This window comes from Semicossyphus pulcher, unplaced genomic scaffold, assembly GCF_022749685.1.
Source record: "Semicossyphus pulcher isolate SPU_LCO1_2020_fin unplaced genomic scaffold, fSemPul1.0.p SCAF_10, whole genome shotgun sequence".
NCBI lineage: Eukaryota > Metazoa > Chordata > Actinopteri > Labriformes > Labridae > Semicossyphus > Semicossyphus pulcher.
This window is the reverse complement of record NW_027211604.1, coordinates 21,138,305-21,156,193: the sequence shown is the minus strand read 5'-3', so window position 1 is coordinate 21,156,193 and position 17,889 is coordinate 21,138,305. Positions and strand designations below refer to the sequence as shown.

At 40.9% G+C, this 17,889-nt stretch overlaps 2 protein-coding genes across 2 annotated transcripts; both read right to left on the bottom strand.

The window, feature by feature from the left end:
* Positions 1–899: 899 nt before the first annotated feature.
* cunh5orf24 (chromosome unknown C5orf24 homolog) lies at positions 900–3,940 on the bottom strand. Its single transcript, XM_069677278.1, has 2 exons — positions 3,734–3,940; positions 900–1,602 (listed from the first exon to the last, which is right to left on the bottom strand). The coding sequence occupies exon 2, from the start codon at positions 1,594–1,596 to the stop codon at positions 973–975; it is 624 nt and encodes a 207-aa protein (XP_069533379.1). The 5' UTR covers positions 1,597–1,602; positions 3,734–3,940; the 3' UTR covers positions 900–972.
* A 405-nt stretch (positions 3,941–4,345) lies between these two features.
* Positions 4,346–17,325, bottom strand: ddx46 (DEAD (Asp-Glu-Ala-Asp) box polypeptide 46). The gene is made up of 23 exons (XM_069669131.1): positions 17,220–17,325; positions 16,790–16,960; positions 15,969–16,091; positions 15,542–15,629; positions 15,283–15,451; positions 14,918–15,156; positions 14,599–14,709; positions 14,160–14,325; positions 13,667–13,787; positions 12,687–12,862; positions 12,186–12,307; positions 11,773–11,851; positions 9,833–9,915; positions 9,412–9,576; positions 9,023–9,185; positions 8,044–8,237; positions 7,804–7,941; positions 7,498–7,647; positions 7,142–7,369; positions 6,667–6,885; positions 5,156–5,300; positions 4,959–5,032; positions 4,346–4,815 (listed from the first exon to the last, which is right to left on the bottom strand). The coding sequence occupies exons 1-23, from the start codon at positions 17,234–17,236 to the stop codon at positions 4,768–4,770; spliced, it is 3,189 nt and encodes a 1,062-aa protein (XP_069525232.1). The 5' UTR covers positions 17,237–17,325; the 3' UTR covers positions 4,346–4,767.
* Between the last annotated feature and the right edge of the window lie 564 nt (positions 17,326–17,889).

The following is a 17,889-nucleotide window of genomic DNA, read 5'->3' as shown; positions in this document are numbered from 1 at the left end:
TAAAAAAAAAAAAAAAAAAAAAAGTTTGAAGTTGGATAACAGTGTTATTAGTCACAACAATCTGTAAGTTTGATGACATTTGCATGCAAATAACATGTAGACATTTTGCAAGGTGACATTCAGAGAGTGAAAGAGTGAATTATGAAGCAGGGTGGAGAAAGTTGAATTAATTGTATTTCAGTTTCTGGGCAGCTGTTAGCCTGGAGGATTATCCGTACATCTATCTTTGAAGTGCCACTGAGCAAGGCACTACCCCCTCCAGCTGAGCAGAGCTGCTCCTCCGGCTCTTCTCAGAGTGTTAAAATAAAAGGTTTAAATATTGAGTGAGATGCCTCCCATTTTACAAATGTGACACACAAAGGGTGCTACATATAGCATTTTTCTTTTTCAGATGTAGAACACATATCCAATAAACTTTCCCGTTGCAGAGACAATGTTGCTACGTGTGCCCCTCTTTCATCCTTTCTTGCTATTGCTGTGTTTGTTTCAAAAGCAAAAACAATGCTGATATAAAATTCAAGTAAAGTTTGTCCATGTGTTCTGATGTAATGCAGTCTGGCACACAACAGTGGCTGACAATCCTCTCATGATGGTGTCCTTTGTTTCCAACAGCGTTAAAATGCTACATAAAGAACTATAAATGTCATCAACTACCACTACTGCTGCTGTAAGTTAGATAAAACCCCCTCGCTCAATGAACATCCGCTAATATTTTTTCCAAGTGAAACAGACACAGCAAATTGCAATTATTAAACCCTCTACTCACTGTAGATCTCCAGCTGCAGCACTGACTACTAACAGTACTGTATCAGGTGGCAGGCACACAGATGACACCAACACGAACAATAGAAAATCTCCTCCTCTCAGCCTCGCAGCAGACTGGGAAATTCACACAATCGCCCCCAGTATCTGGCAGGAAACCTGTACACGTGCGTCTCTTATTGGTGGATGAGTAGATACAGAGTTGAGCTTTTACTCATTAGCTGTTTTCTCTTTACAGGAGGGTTCACAGAGGATTTCTTTGTGTGGAAGCGGGTAGGGGAAAGCCGCTCCACTGCAGGTGCTACCATAAGCCAGTTTGTTGAGGCGAGAAAGGCCCTTTATGCTGCCAGGAGGCCGCCCGGGGCTGACCTTGTAGCCTGCCGCTCTGGTTGTACCCAGCGGCCTTCCTGGGCTCGTCTTGAACCCGGCTGCTCTGGTGGTACCGAGGGGTCTCCCCGTGCTGGTTCTGTATCCGGCTAATTTGGTGGTCCCCAAAGGCCTCCCTCGTCTGCCCGTCTTCCCGGCGGCCTTGTTTTTCTTCTTACCGTCATCTGCTGCTTGGTCAGCGCTTTTAATGCCGGGTATTTTTCCAGGTAAGCGGGCGTCAACCCCGAGCACTTCCTGTCTCTGGCACACCATAGGCTTGTGGCTCTGGGTGGGCAAGGCCATGGGAGCCAATGTCATCTGGAGGGCCGACGTAGGAGGAGGAGGGTAGAACTTGTTGGACTGGGTGGTGCACAGTTCAAAGTGGGAGGCGGGATGGTGGCCGTCCTCTGCTAGGCATGACGGCCTGCTATTCATGCAGAAGTCACTGCTTGTCACCTGGCGCATCATCTTTTGCTGGGGGTCAGAAATAAGTTGCAACAATGAGCATTTCCATTCCACAACACAAGAGTGACATTTATGCTTAATCTGGAGTGTATTAAAGCTGTATTTTTCAGTTTCACACACAACCTGTTTAAAAAGAAGTGACATAGTGGGCAGTGAAGCCAATGCAGTCGTGCCCTAAATCTGCATTCTTTCTAACGGCATGCAGGGAGCGACTCCACTGGTGGCAAAAAGAAGGCTAGTTGTATAGAAGTCTATAAAAAATGACCTCTTGCTTGATTATTCATTTCAAGAACATTTTCTGATTGAGGGCATGATCTCGGTCAGTAGTTTAAAGTCTTTTTTAATACAGCATGATGGTCATTTTGTTCGTTATGGTCCAATTTAGAGTCAAATTAACAACAAAGTAGGGAATGCTTTTGGGTGTGGCTACCTGTCGCTTTTTCTGCAAGTACAGTTTATTTAATAGCTGATTTAAGCTTGCAAAAATGTGCACGTTAATTATTATCACAGTTGGTCCTTGCTGACCGACCTAGCATTAGCTCCTCTCCAGCTTCACCCTCATGTCTAAATATAGCCACTTCTGGTTCCAAAAAACATGATGTCAACACCAAAATGCCAAACTGGAGGCTTCAAAAAGTCCACATACCACATACAGTGGTTAAACAAGAGAGAATACTTTATGGATGAAACTTCAGTGGATAGATTGCCAAAAGCGCATCTGTTTAACTTCCCACAACTCTGCAACACACAGCAGCTTCTGTGAGCTTTTAAATGGGAACCATCTGTATTAACAGTCAGACAGGTGTTTTGAAGAGGAGCTGCTTCTTTTAAAATACACTGATACGACAAGAAAAAATTACTAAACTTCACTAATATTACACTAAAGGTGTTAGCATAGTTTGTTTTCTTTGATCCAAACCTTTTTTAAGAGGTTTCACAACTTGCCTTCTAGTAGATTTTGAAGTCACAACAATTCTGAATCTAACTCTTTTAACTAGGGATGCACAATATTGGATCCGATATATTATACCTGATATGTCAATATTTTCCAACTCTTTATATCTACTGATATATTAGGCACATGTTTTTTTCCCACCTAATTGCAGAGAACATCAAGTCTCCCCTGTAGTGGAATTGATAACATGCCTACTCTTATTGTAGTGGCCCACTGGCAGATGCAGGAATGACATAATACAGTGCTTTTTAAAATGTACACATTCACTGGGCGATATAAGAAAAGTACTTAAACTTAGGCCTAGGTATGTTCTTTTCTTTTTTAGGGGAATCATCGAGCATTTAGGCAGAATGTAAGAGTTGTTTTATCAGAAAATATTGGCAGAAAAATGACATATCTACCGATGCCGATGTCATTTTCAAGCCATAATCTGCAGATACCGATATCGTGCATCCCTACTTTTAACTTTCAATCGTTTGTTGTTTTGTTCTGACAGTGTGTCTGGACGTTCACACTGAAGTTTGGAGTGATATTCTGGAGCCTGGAGATCTAAACCCATGAACATATCTGTTGGTTTGTGTAAACCCAAATGATGAATATAAATGTCTGCCAAAAGGCCCAGTTCAAGTCCTTGAAGACAAATCTTATTAAAGTTGTACTAAAGTGTCTTCGAGCAGCATCCTGAATCCCTAGCAGCTGGTGGTCTGCAGTTGACCCTGACCTTTGACTGGGCAGGATTGACAGGATTATTTTCTGTGTCATTACTCCTTTAATATACACACAATAATTAAATGTAGTTATTATAACATAACTTCTTTTTAATCTCAGTTTTACACTTCCCATAACTAATCTGAGGCTGGATGTAAGGAGGTGTGTTCCTTACTATCACATACACTGTTAGTAGTAACACTCATTCACAAAAAATATGCACATGGATTCCGCATCTTTGCGTGCAGACGACAAAAACACCCTCACTGTCACTTTGCTCGTTTATAACGTATCAACACAAACGGCTGACTTTAACCTCGTTTTAGCCAGAATAACGGTTTAATAGAAAGAGGTTTTAAATGTTGACATAAGGGCGGAAAAGTGCGTAGATATCCGATTTGACTGCGCATATATAAGCAGTTTAATGGATCTAAATACAGCCTCCTTCTGCCAACATTAGCACTAAGGTTACTGTACCTCGATTGTTTGCAGATCTCGGAGCTGAAATGGTTAAGGAGTAAAATGATCTTTCATCCCTCAAAGCGAGAGTCCATCCATTTTATCCCCAAATATTTTCTCACCACAGGACATCGGCTAGCTAACGTTTCATCGGCACATCCGGTTGCTTCGGTGTGAACGTTACCGAGACGTTAAGCGGTTCGGCTGGACGTGTTTTTATCTCCCTGCTCCAGAGGTTTGGATTAGAAACGCAGCCATTTTCCATTAAAAATTAATAAGACGGGAGCACAGTCTGAGCATGCGCAGAGCACCAAACAGGGGATGAGAAGGAGAGGTTGTTCTCCTTTCACTGCTGAACCTCTTTGACATTCAGCAACGCTGTTTTCACTTTAAAATCCAAGCAAATGTTTATTATTACCCAAGAACGGGCATTAAGCTGCAAAAACCTGCTTTAATTTTCTTATGTCATCGTCCTGAAACTGAACCACAATTTAGTTCAATGCTTATCAAACAGCACTGATGAATAATATACAAACGAAAGCTGTTGAATAATTAAAACAGTCGGTAAGGGTACACAGTATCTATCACATTTGTAACTACAAACAGCTAAACAAATCAAGTCCATTTCCTTAGCAAGACATTGTTTATTGTGAGGAAAAGTAAAAACATCTTTCAGTAGAAGATCTCTCCTTGAAGACTTCGATTGGTATGTTGCTTGTACATATAATAGGGTGAAACCTGACCAAAAATAACAGTAAAGAAAATGTCTTATATTTAAAAACATATTGCAGGTAGCTCAGTGTAGGTGGTTCAATGACACTGGAGGTCAAATCAAAATCAGACATTCTGATACATATGATCTGTATAAAATTACAGGAAACTCAGTTGAAGCACAGAAGAAACTAAGGAAAATAGAGACTTAACTGAAAGGAAGGGAACATTATTAAAAATATAGACTAAAATATTCTTAAACCACTTTGATGAAAGTGTACGTTGGACAGGAGACAGTTGAGCGATAAAAACTCCTCCAGCAAGCTTTGCTTCCTTTTCCTTTACAACACTTTGTATCGGCCCTTGCTCGTCGGCTGGTAAGAATTTTGCTGAAGAGAAAAAAGGGGGGAAAAAACAATAAGCAACATGTTTCATTGATATTTTCTGAACAACAAATCTGGCTCCTAATTTAGCCTGATAATAGCAGAATATTTTGCACTGGTTTTTGTATCAAGACGCAAAAGATACTTACTAATCTGATGAGCTCTTCCTTGATTAGCCGTGTAATCTCCGTTTTGGCTTTCTGCACAGCCAGTTCATTTGCACCTAGAAAACAAACAACATTAATTTACACTTTTAAAAACAGGTGACTCCAATGGAAGTGAATTCAGAGCAAAGATGCAGTTTAAAAGATGCTAAAATAAAAGAAAGAAGTTTCCTGGCACATACTTTCAATAGCCAGGTAGATCTTGCGCTCCCCCTCCTTAGGCTCTTTACCCGGAGGGAAATATGTCCCTCTGATGGTGATGGCAGCTTCAGAGTATTCACCGATCCTCTGCAGAGCTTCTTTGGATGTCACCTTCCACCTGGCCGTCTGGAAGAGAATGACAAACGTTTTCTACGTCTATTTACTTGTGCCAGAGTTTCCATCATTGCTGGAAACAACAAGATGATACCAATTAATAAAGCATGTGTTCTTAAATACTTGCTACTTAAACAAGTCTTTCAACATTAAAGGCCCTGAAATCCAAATTTGTGAGTAGATTTTTATGTAGAGCCAGATTGTCCTACATAACGCAAAACCTTTGCAAAAGCAGAAACTGTTTTGATTATTTATCTGTAAAACTTTCTGTCTGAGCTCTTCTTACTGGTTTGATGTGGAGGCTCAGCTGAAATAAGGTGATGTCACACACTTTTGACCCATCATCTTAAATTATGATTAATGATAGTTTGCTTGTGTTGCCTATAAAACGTGATCAAACCACATCAGACTTAATTATGATAACGTTTTTTAATATTATAATATTGAAACAATAGGTGAAAAGCTCCCGCACACTGCATCGCTTGTTGCTGATAGTATTTATTTATTAATAACTACTATCAGCAACAAGCGAGACAGTGTGCGGGAGCTTTTCACCTATTGTTTCAAGACTGCACCTCCCTCCGACGCACCTGTCACAATTCAGGTGTGCACAGGTTGTTTTAAGTTATCAATCAATCAATCAAATTTTATTTGTATAGCGCCAAATCATAACCAGGGTTATCTCGAGACACTTTACAGAAAGAGCAGGTCTAGACCGACTCTTTGTTAAGTTATTTAAAGAGAGGCCCAACATGAATCCACCATGAGTAGCACTTAGCAATTCGGCACATTGGCAGAAACCTCGAGCAGAACCAGACTCATGTTGAACAGCCATCTGCCTCGACTGGATGGGCCGAAAATGGGATAGAAGGAGATGCAGGATAGAGACAGGCAAAGAAAGCAACAACAACATATGTTCTTGTTACCACAACAACATATGTCCTTGTTACATGAACAACGTTATATTAGAATATAAAATTTAAATATGCATGTATTTTACTGTGGATTACAAGCTTTTCTACTGCATTTTTGTGGCTTAATTCGTAAGATTCTCATCAGATTTAAACTCACACATTTTCTTAACATGTATCTTATTTCATTTTTAAAAGACTGAACTAGGATTTAATGAAGAAACCAAAAACAATCTATAATAAATATTAGATAGAATTGCTTTTCATAAAAATGAATATTCAGGTTCCCTTGTCTGTTTCTCCTGCACTATCACACAGGCAAGTTGAATATGGCTGAGGAAAAACTTCTTCTCACTAAACCTCACTGGGCACAAAAAAAAAGAAATAATAAAACACAAAACAAGAAGAAAACACAAACAGGAATCTGCTGAATATTTTAGTGCAGCCCAGCACTGTGTTCTGCTGACCTGAGGGAAGTCATTGATCTCTAGCTCCTCTTCATATCTCTTGACGGTTTCGGCCTGCTCAGCCGCCTGCCGCTCCTCCTCCAGCTTCTCCACGGGCGTGTAGTTCAGCTTGGCGTTGATCTTCTCCGCCAGCTGCTCCGCGATGGTCTTAGCCGACACCGAGGGTGTCATGATGGTGCCGCCTCGCAGGATGGCATTGGTGGCCTGCTGCATCACGTCCTACACATAAGGAAAAAAAACAGTTTAATCTTTTTTCCACTCATGAACTGAATAAAGTCAAACACTTGAGGCACTTCACAAACCAACAGAATACAGAAAATAAAAAGACGTTCAGCGCCACACCAAACTCCTATATCAGCCAACATAAATCTCATGTTTTACGAGTAAGACAATCAGTCTTTCACAAGCAGGGACACAAGGACATTTAAACTAATCTACCTCATCTGCACTGACATTTCATCTGTGTTTGACCTACCTGAGCCTCAGCACCCAGGTTCTTCTGAGCGTTGATCTTGAGCGCCAGCCTCTTGGCCATCTCCAGTTTCTGGATGTTTCCGGCAGATGTGGGTCCGAGGCCTGGCAGCCCTCCAGGGACAGCTGCTGTAGCTGAAACTGCTCCTGCAGCACCTGCGGCTGCCCCGGGTGCAGACAGATCCTTCACCCTCTTCTTGGAGTTGAACATGCTCTCGATTTGCTCCTCGATCTGAAGAGGGGGGAAAGCATATTTTGTTATTGTTTCTTAGAGGACAATATACAGTTGAACAGCTGATCGCCGCAGTAAATTCATGTTCCAAATGAAATACGAAACCATGAAATATAGCCGTTACTCACATCCAGAGCGCCGTCCTCATCATCAGAGTCCTGCAGTCCAAGAGCAGCTTTCTGCAACTTCTTCCTCTCGTTGGCCAAGGCATGCTCCGTCTCGTCAAACTTGAAGCCTTTTCCTGAAAAGCCGCTGCTGCTCTTAATGGTCTTACCCTCCTAAAAGGATGAAGGTGGAGAGCAAAGAAGAGAAAAAAACAACTGAGAAAAAAGCAGGACAAGAAACTACACGCAAACTGGTGCAGCTTTGAGACTTGATAAAGCTATGATGCACACACTCTTAACTGTTTTATTTTTCCCTTTCCCTCATCTTACCGCTTTCTGCTGGTCTTTGAAGGAGGCCCAAAGCTGCTCCAGTTCAGGCGGGACAGGAGAACCAGACAGCTCCAAGGCTTTGATGATATCACCAGCATAGCGAACCTGATCCTCTGTGATGAAGGTGTAGGCGTAGCCCTGGAAGACCGAACATGATATGGAGACATGTAAAGATATAAACTTCTATAGGACAATAAAGCCATTTAACCACGAACACAATTACAGTTTTATGTAACTGACCTTGTTGCCTGCTCGGCCTGTGCGTCCGGCCCTGTGCACGTAGTCCTCGTAGTGGTTGGGACAGTTGTAGTTGACGACCAGGATCAGCTGCTTGACGTCCAGGCCTCTGGCTGCTACGGACGTGGCCACCATCAGACGACAAGCTCCATTCTTAAAGTCATTGATGATGCTGTCTCTGTCGTACTGGTCAATCCCTAATAAGACGGAAGGACAGAAATGTATCAAAGACATCTATGTTTAGGAGTTTTACTTGATCCAAACTTGAAACCTAATGCAAGCACAAACTGATCCCACTGTCTGTCAGTGGACTAAACATTATAATCTGTAAAGTGTGAATACTTTTAATGTCAAAATATTTGTTGCAAAATGTCAGTTTGATTATACTTGAGCTTATGTTTCTGTTATCAGAGCAGGAAATTGGAACAATTCTCTCCCAAAGCCAGGGTTGTATGTGATTTGGTCAATACAGGTAATGAGATACCAACACCCAAAATACCTGTTATGTTACCTTTGTTTGCTCGACACTGTTGCTTTTAACAGCAGCAAGAAGTTTTAGTGTTTTTTTTTGGGTCAACCTGAAAGAAAGCTCAGAAGTTATCTTTGATGTGGCTATTGATCAAGCATATATGTAGCTTTTTGTTGTCATCCTTAGTCCCTAGCAAATTTGAATTCCTGGTTTACTATAGAAAACTGTAAGATATATTAAAGAGGTGTAATCAGTGCAAAAGTAATCTCAATTTACAGGGACGTTGAGTTTTCTGGTTTCTGTTTGTACTATGCTCGTAGTCCGAGTAATATTGACGTATCATACGTCAATCACGTATGCAGGAAAAACAGTCCATGTGGAGAGCAAAAGCAGGCAGAACGTAATGCGCCGTTATGACATGTTGTCAGGCGTGTTCACCGTTGTCCCCAGAGGCTATATCATCAACAGACTAGGCCGATGGGATCTGAGATCGGTGCAAAAGTGACCCCTTACCTCCGTGCAGTGACATGCAGGGGTACGAGGCTTTCATCAGGTCTTTCAGCAGCGCGTCTGCATGCTCCTGTTTGTCCACAAAGATGATGACTGAACCCTTCTCTTGATAGTGACCAAGAATCTCCAGCAGCTTCAGGAACTTCTTGTCCTCGTCAATCACCAACTACAGAAACAAATGCAAAAGGAAACAGAGAGGGGGGGGCAGTGAGTGGTAACAGGTCTTATTAGGACAGAATTACCACTGAATTTAAAAAGCAGGACAAACTAACAAAAGCTAAAGTAAAACACTGGAAAGTTTGCACTTAAGTCTCTCGAGGTAAAACAGAACAAAATGTGCCCTTTAAATACATTATTTTCAATAAGATAGAGGTGAAACATAGATGATTTACCACGTGCTGTTCCACATCAGAGCAGACGACACTGCGGCCTCCCACCTGGACCTCAATGGGCTTGGCCAGGATCCTACGAGCCAGCGCCTCCATGGCTCTGGGGAAGGTGGCCGAAAACATGACCGTCTGACGATCTGGGCGTATATTGTCCACAATACGCATCACCTGGTAGGAGGAATCATATTATACTTGGAGGTTAATGAATGTGGTCTATAAAGTGTATTGTGTTTTCATCTCCTGTTCCTCTGCTTCACTGGGCAGCAGCAAATCCTAGAAACGTTCCCTGTTGCAATGCAGTGCATTTGTCTGTGAGATAACTGTACACAAACAACAAACTAATCTAAAACAGTTCTTACCTCCTTTCTTGACAATTGTGGCATTAAGTATCAAAAAATAATGTCAAAATCAGGGTGATACCCACCTGTGGCTCAAAGCCCATGTCAAACATCCTGTCTGCTTCGTCCAACACCACATACGTGACCCTGCGCAGGTTAGTGACTCGACCTACACACCACGGGAGAGGAGCATGAGAGGAAAAGTTAAGAAAAGTCAGTTCTCACACACATCCCTTCTTTAAAAACATTAAACTAATCTACCAAACACAAAGAACCTCTTTTTTTTAAAGGGTAAGACTACTTGACATTACTTAACAACAAAACAAAGCTTCCTGACTTGCGAACATTCGTCTACATTAGAGTGGCCAGGATTTTATCTTATTTATAATTTTAAATGTGACTGTTTTGGTTTTTTGGTTGTCTCAGGTCTTGCGTACCATCTCAGGGGCATGGGGGACCTGTAAAAGTCAGAAAACAGCCTTAAGATACAATACAAGAGATGGAGCCCCATCAAGCATTATCTGACCAAGCGCCTTTTCACCTACAAGGGAAACATATTACAGATTACCTCGCATGTGTGGAAACAACAAAAGCCCCTTCTATTATGACTGTTCATTACATTTACATTTCATAACATTTCAAATGCAGAGTAAAGAAGTATTAGCAAAAGTGCGACCAACAGTTTTCCAGTATTTCTTCACATTTTTAAGCAAATGCTCAGAAGCAAAGGCTCTACAGTGATTGTATTCCCAGAAGCAAGTTACAGATATAAAATAATTAGGCAGACAGATAATATAGAACATACTTGTTAGAATAACAGAAAAATGTTTCTGTGCTTTAAAGTGATAATCTCGAAGATTTTTTATTTAAATAAATGTCTGCTACGCATCATGTGATTGTGAACAGAGAGTCCAGTGTTTGTTACAGATTTCAAAGTCACTTTTGTTTTGGACAGAGCTTAAAAAACAGACACATGTTTGGGTTTGTTTGTGCTGTAGCACTTGTCATGCTAAGTGATATGTATCTGCAGGTCTGGCATGACAAATGGTAAATGTCATATTCAGTGGACAACAGTACAGTTTGTCGTCACCGCTTCCAGATTGAACAATACATGACAAGACAATGGATACTACAAATCCATAGGGACATACAGTATATACTCAGTTACAACATATGTGAGAACCCATTACATTCTGTTAGACTCAAGCTAACCTTAGCATTCAACTAATTCTTTGTAAACATTATTGTTTTAAATTTGTATATGATATGGGAAAGTGTGTTTAACTTTTACCCTTAAAGTAATAATCTTGAAGATGTTCATGTAAATAAATGTCCGTTAAGTCACTATTTATCGCTGAATGAGGTAACACAATGGTGATTGAGCCTATGGCCCACTGATGAAAGCCTAAGGCAAACAGTCTGAAAAGGAAAGCGACCGTCAGCGAGGAAAATCAAGAGTTACAACTGGAGCCAACCGTGGACGTCACACATGCAACACTGTCTGGATATCTGGACAGTGTGCTCGCGAAATTACCGTAGGTACCATAGGTGCCGGGAAAGAGAATGAAACAGAGATCTTCGAGATTACAACTTTAAGCGCAAGATGCACATAAGTGCCTCTTACCTCATCTAAGCATTTTACAGTTATTTAGAATACATACGATACAGTTAAACACACTGTAGAGCCCTGGTTCATTTAATATAACAAATTACAGACCATGATACAGCCTTGTTATGACACACTTATTAAACATTTTAAATGTCCCTGGTTTGAAGTTTGAGAAACCATGGAGGCAGCACCAGGTCCACCTACCTGCACTTCCCCTGGTCTTCAGGAAACACATCACTGTCTTGCAGAAATGACTGATCGCAAAGGTGGTCAAATAACGTTGACAGTTTAGTAAGTGGTACTGACTTGGTTCATAATGTTACATTTATCCCATGCAAGGTACTCAAGAAAAGACTCACAAGGCATCAACATCCTATCAGAGCAAAGAAGTGAGAGAGTCATTGTGTGTGAACTCACCGCTGTTGGCCCCCAACATGTCGATCATTCTTCCAGGTGTACACACGATGATCTCAGCTCCTCTCTTTAGCTCAGCAATCTGGAAGCCAATGACAACAAATGACAGTATTAATGCAACATGCAAAGACTAAAATGATTTTATAGCTGTGGAAGAAGCAGATTCGGATATATTTTTCCTTTGACACATTTTCTTTCATTGACCTCCCTGGAACGGACATTACCAACACTGCACGTTCAGGTATGTATGATTAATATGGGAAGGCCTTAACACATGCATAACATGATTAAACATGTAATGTAAGGCCATGGTTTATTATATTGCTATTATGCAGCTGCATTTGATGGATTTAAATTGTTAAATCACATAAATGAAAGCCAATTAAAGCCCCGGGAACATGAGTGTGTGTGCTTACCTGTTCGCTGATACCCGTGCCTCCATAAACACACACCACCCTCAGCCCCAGCGGTTTTGAGAACTTCTTACACTCCTTGGTGATCTGCAGAGCCAACTCTCTGGTCGGAGTCATGATTACAGCTGTGGGAGAGGGAGGAACAAAGGATAAGACAGAGAATATGATCTCCATCTTCACTATTTTGAGCCCTAATATGTCTAAAAGTCTTTGCCAATAACATTAGCTGTGATCCAATTGACCGTAATTACTTAGAGTGGCTGATAAGGCAGACTAAAAATGTTGTGGAAGCACAGCAGTTAGAGGGGTTTAATCAGACAGAAAATGGGTTCTATGTTAGTCCTGCGTTGACCTACATTTGAACCTTAAGACTTTAAAAAGGACTACAACATCAAAACTCCACTTCCCACAATCCAAGTTCTCTCTTGAACAACTTTAGTTACACATTTATTTTCTATTTTCTTTAGGAAGGTCTTCTGTAAATGTTAGAGTGATGATCCTTACTGATAGGTCCCTCAGACTCCTCCAGGGGCCTCTGGTCCATGATGTGACGGAACATGGGCAGCAGGAAGGCTATGGTTTTCCCGCTGCCGGTCTTAGCAATGCCAATCAGGTCTCGGCCCGACATAATGGCAGGGATGGCCTGAGCCTGGATGGGCGTGGGCTTCTCATAGCTGTGCCTAGGTACATATGGAAGAAGGAAATTAATATGATTGTGGCGTTTTGGTTAATGCTCAAGTGTAAGTGTATAAAAGTGTATAAAATCCATTTCCCCCCCACTGGCCTGATAAGAAAATGCTGTCCCTATAAAAGGTTTTTTTTTATTGCACGTAAACACTTATTATAAAACAGTAGGATCTGACCAAGTAATCAGATTGGATAAGAGTCATTCCATCACTGGGACTTTTCACTCTGTGTATCACTCTGCAGACTGTGTATGTCTACATTAATCAAGCTGGTGCCTCTGAATCACACAGTAGACTCTTATTTCACTGGTTGATGGTAAATTAAAACAAACAGATAAATCTACATGATAAAAAACAGCTGATCTGTGGTAACCTGTAGACACAGAGTGCAGGAGAATGTTTGGGTTGCTTGGCAACAACAGTCCAGTTTCAGTTAAGTTGTGGAACCAGTTCAGTTGGTGGAGCAAAAATAATCTGTTGTTGATTGTTACTGTTTACTACTATTTGCCGCTTGTATAACTGTTGTATAAAAGCAATATCACACTCGAGGCTGTGATGTTGTACTGAATATCATCACGGCTGTGATTATCTGCGGCACTCAACGAAATCACAGCCGTGATGATATTCAGTACAACATCACGACCTCGAGTGTCATATTGCTTAAATAGTGTTTAAACTACTTATCTTGACACTTCAGCTGTATAACAATATGTAACTGTTTCACAAATATATCATTGCTTAATTACTAAATTGCCCTTCAAAAGTTTCCTCGTCCATCACACCAGCAGTCAGACTTACTTCTTCATAGCACTCAGGATCTTCATGGACACCCCACACTGCACCCAGGTCTTGATGGGTTTAGGACAGCCCTTCCCTTTGACAGTAATGCCTTCCAGTTCCAGTCTGAATGCGTTCACATCTATATCGATTGAAACCAGCCACACAGAGAGATTTTATAATGACAGAGTTTCTCCAGTAATAGATTTACAGTATGTGCAGAGAGATAATCAGTATTCGCTTGCATGAACGGCTGAAAAGAAGTGTACTTTGCACCTTTGTTTCACATCCATGAATACATAACTAATTTATGTTCATTCATCAGTGCAGTCTCTCTTGATCAGATCAAGCAGTGCTCAGTAACAGTGTTAAAACAAAACATCCTTTCAATAATTAAGCTGAGCCTAAATATAGATAAACAACACTGATAGTATAAGTGTGAAAATACTCAAGCAACTTTACTTACACATAACCCCTAACTGGAACCTCAATCCTGTGTGTTTGATTTACTCACCGTCCTGAGACATCCTGGCGAGCTCAGGGACCTCCACGTAGAAGTTTTTGCGATATGACTCATACTGGATCTTTCCGTGGTCGACAGGTTCCAGGATCTTCCTCTGTTTGGTTTGGAAGCCTGTCAGAGCCGTCTGCAGATCCACCTCCTCCTCCTCTGAGGAATACTGTCAAGCACAATCTGATAGTCAGCAGTGTGTTACCTCAGCAGAAACTTGATGAAATGTGTGACCCGAGGCGAGTCTATATCAGGATTTTAGATTTAATCACAAAAACAAGCGGAAACTTTTAAATAATTAGTTTCACGAGGAAAAATGTAGCTTTTTAAGGGTATGAAGGCTGTGAAAGAAAAGCCATCAATGTTGAAGAAATGCAGGTTAATGTGTGACTTTCGTTCCAAACTAAACATTGACAATGGTTTTGCAAAACCAACAACTCACTTCCATAGCATCCTGGTCATTCTCCATCAGCTCGCCCTTCTTCTTGTGAGTGTGAGGTCCCTTCTTGGTTTTAACGACTGTCACCACTTTGGTTACTGTCATGGCTCCTTTCTGTTGCAGATATTGAAAAAAACAAACATGTTATTTGGCAGAGGAGGAAGACATCCCCAAAGATCTAATATAGTCCAACACTAGCAGACAAACTGACTTAAGACAATTAACAATTAGCTGCTACTTTGGGCTGCAGGTCTCCATATGTTTCATGAGCCTGACATTACTTAATAACTAAAGTGAAGCAGTATTTTGCCCTCACACTCACCTTATCATTTCCTTTCACGCCTCCCATGTTAAACTTCTTCACTTCCTGTTTCACCTCCTCCATATAGGCGTCCAGAGGATCCACGTCATCCTCCTCAGCCTGCTGCTCCATGGGAGTCTCCTCCTTCTCACCCTCCTCTAGCTTCTCCTCTTTTATTTCCTTCTCTTTAATCTCACCCTTCCCTTCCCCGTCTTCATCATCGTCAGCTTCCATTGGAGCTGAAACATCCTCGTCATCATCTGAAATGAAGTTTATGTATCAAGTACAGATACCAAACTTTTGCTTTTTTGCAAACACTTCTGTTCCACAGTTGTTCAAATTCACTTAAATTACTTTCAAAAAACATTTTACGAGTGCTTCCTCACCATCGTCATCCTCCAGGCTCCACTTCTTGCCCTGCTTCATCTCCTCCAGTTCTTTCTTGATCTCTCCGATGTTTTCAATCGCCTTCTTCCTCTGCTCCTCCCTCCACTTCTCCACACGCTCCTTCCTCTTCCTCATCTCCTCCTCCAGCTTGTTCTGGTCAAAGTCTTGCTGCACAGACAGAGAAGAAAGATGAGAAATATTCCCCCCCTTTTAGAATTGACTTGTTAGTAACTGAAGAACTTAATGAACAGAACTTACGTCCTCAACCTTCTCATCCTCTTTCTCTTCTTTAACCTTTTTCTTCTCGGATAAAGGATCAATGCTGTCTTTCTCCTTGCTCCTTGACCTGTAGAGAAGATAACAATAAAGACAACAAGAAAATTAGTAGCATCTTGAAATCATTCTTGTGAGTTTTGAAGAGTACTGAGAAAGTTTAACTCATCAGTACACTTCAAGCAGAGTACTTGAAAGAATAAGAAACCCATATCAAAAACCCCTCCTCCCACCTTGGATTGACTTTGGATCTGGGGCCTAAATTTGTCACCCCATGTGTCAATCAGTGCTTCTAGTATTGGGTTGCACCATACAGATGCATTAGTTTATCAATCATACTTCTTCTTCTAGGGGTTTTGGTTACATATCAGAGTGATCTGACTGATTTTTTTATTTTATTTAGAAGCCTCACTTTTCATCTGGTCTCCTGCTCTTGTTGGGGCTAGCAGAACGGGACCTCCTGGCTCGGCTTCTGCTGCCAGACCTCCTCCTCTCCCGGCTTCTGGACCTCCTCCTGTCTCTGCTCCTGGAGCGCCTGGAGGGCAAAGGTAAACATATCACATGAAAACATATAAGATTGCAAGGAGGCAATACTGGTGTCTATCACTTCTCAGGACATTTAGTCAAGTTCCTTATTTGAAATGATCTCAAACGACCACTAAATCAGTGGATATTTATACAAACTTCAGACCCACTTAACATACACTGTTGTTGTTTCATTGTGATTTGTTTTAAAGTCAAACAGATTTTAATATCGTGAACACAATGCAGGCCTAATCCACTTTGAGGTGCCCTAGATTTTTTTTTTACTTGAATGAATACAACCATCACAGTAATCCTCATGATGGCTGCTGTATGTGATCATGTTGTCATTCACATATTTGTAAACAAGAGACATACTATATTTATGACTGTGCCATATCAAAATGATTCTCTTGCCTTCCTTTATTTTATCAGACTTGTACATATGACATTACCTAACTTTGAAAAACTGAGGTAAGAGGTAACTGGATTACATGTAAATACATAATGGCTAATATCTGTGTTGCAGAAATCTTACAGGACCTAAATGTGGCCTGAGAGATCACCAGTGTAAAAGAGGACCAAAAGAGAGCAGTACATACAGACCTGAATCCACTAACAGCTAGGTTGGATTGCAAGGACACCGCTTGGCTCCTACAAGTGTAAACAGCTGCAGCGCCTTGTAAACATGCAGTATCGCAGAACACCCACCTGGCTCGTTTTCTGTCCCTGGACCGGGACCTGCGGCGTTCCCGGCTCCGTGAGCGTTCCCTCCGGCTCCGGTCTCGGTCTCGATCGTCTTTCTTGGAGCGTTTGTCCGGGGAGCGACTCTTTGAACGGCTACCTGACCGACCCCGAGACGCGGAGCGTTTTCTGTAGTGTCTGAGGATCAAAACAGCATAAAAATCGTGTTAACTTACATTTCGCTAGTTATTGTTGATAAACTACATTTATTAAGCCGTTTAATTCATATTGAATTGCTATATAACAATATATGTTGGTTCCTGTGCATGAACGTCGTTAAGTCGTAGCAAGCATGCTAATCGAAATTAGCCAGTTAAGCAGCCACATGAGTGACTCACAGTGGATTTAATCGGAGAAAAAAAACCCCCACTAAATTGTTAAGATAATTTTGAAATACCTTGACTCGCGTCCCATTTCTTTCCACAAAGTTAGGTCGTGTATAAGATAGAAATTAGATCACAGATAGTGACAACTCTTGTGCGTTGAACGGTTGTTTGTGTCTATGAACCTGCACGTAAGAAAACTGCGACAGTTCAATTCACAAATGAATACGGGGAACAGCGCAGTGCGCCACCTAATGGTGGGAGGACAAAAGGGCAAAATTTGGATAAAATACACTAAAGCCTGAGAGACAGATATGGTGCCAAATATTTTCACTTTAACAAGAAAAATAGCAACACTTTAATAGGAATAAAACTTATAATGTGTAGCAACTTGGTCTATTACTTTTGTATGTTATCTTAAGCATGTATAATACAAGTAATAGCCATCCTTATTTATATAGCACTTTTCTTTAAGTTTCAATTGCTTAATAGAAAAAATTGCAGATTAAAGAACTGAATGGATAAAAACAATACAGGGGTTATAAAACATCAGAGACATATTTCAACATGTGAAGTATACTGTATATATGCTTGATGATATATATTTACATCAGCCGGCCTGTACGCCAAAACAACCACTCACAAAAACAGTTTCTTATTTTTATTGTCTCTCGTAGCTTGAACATATTATTTTAATATTTAATGTTTAATGTAGGCTTGTACATATTAGTTTAATATCTAATG

Coding starts and splice junctions, on each gene's coding strand:
- cunh5orf24 (XM_069677278.1), bottom strand. CDS start 1,596: ATGATGCGCCAGGTGACAAGCAGTGACTTCTGCATGAATAGCAGGCCG.
- ddx46 (XM_069669131.1), bottom strand. Junction 12,308..12,686: donor GGAGTCTGAGGGACCTATCA/GTAAGGATCATC, acceptor CCTCTCCCACAG/CTGTAATCATGACTCCGACC. Junction 9,186..9,411: donor CTGATGTGGAACAGCACGTG/GTAAATCATCTA, acceptor TTGTTTCTGTAG/TTGGTGATTGACGAGGACAA.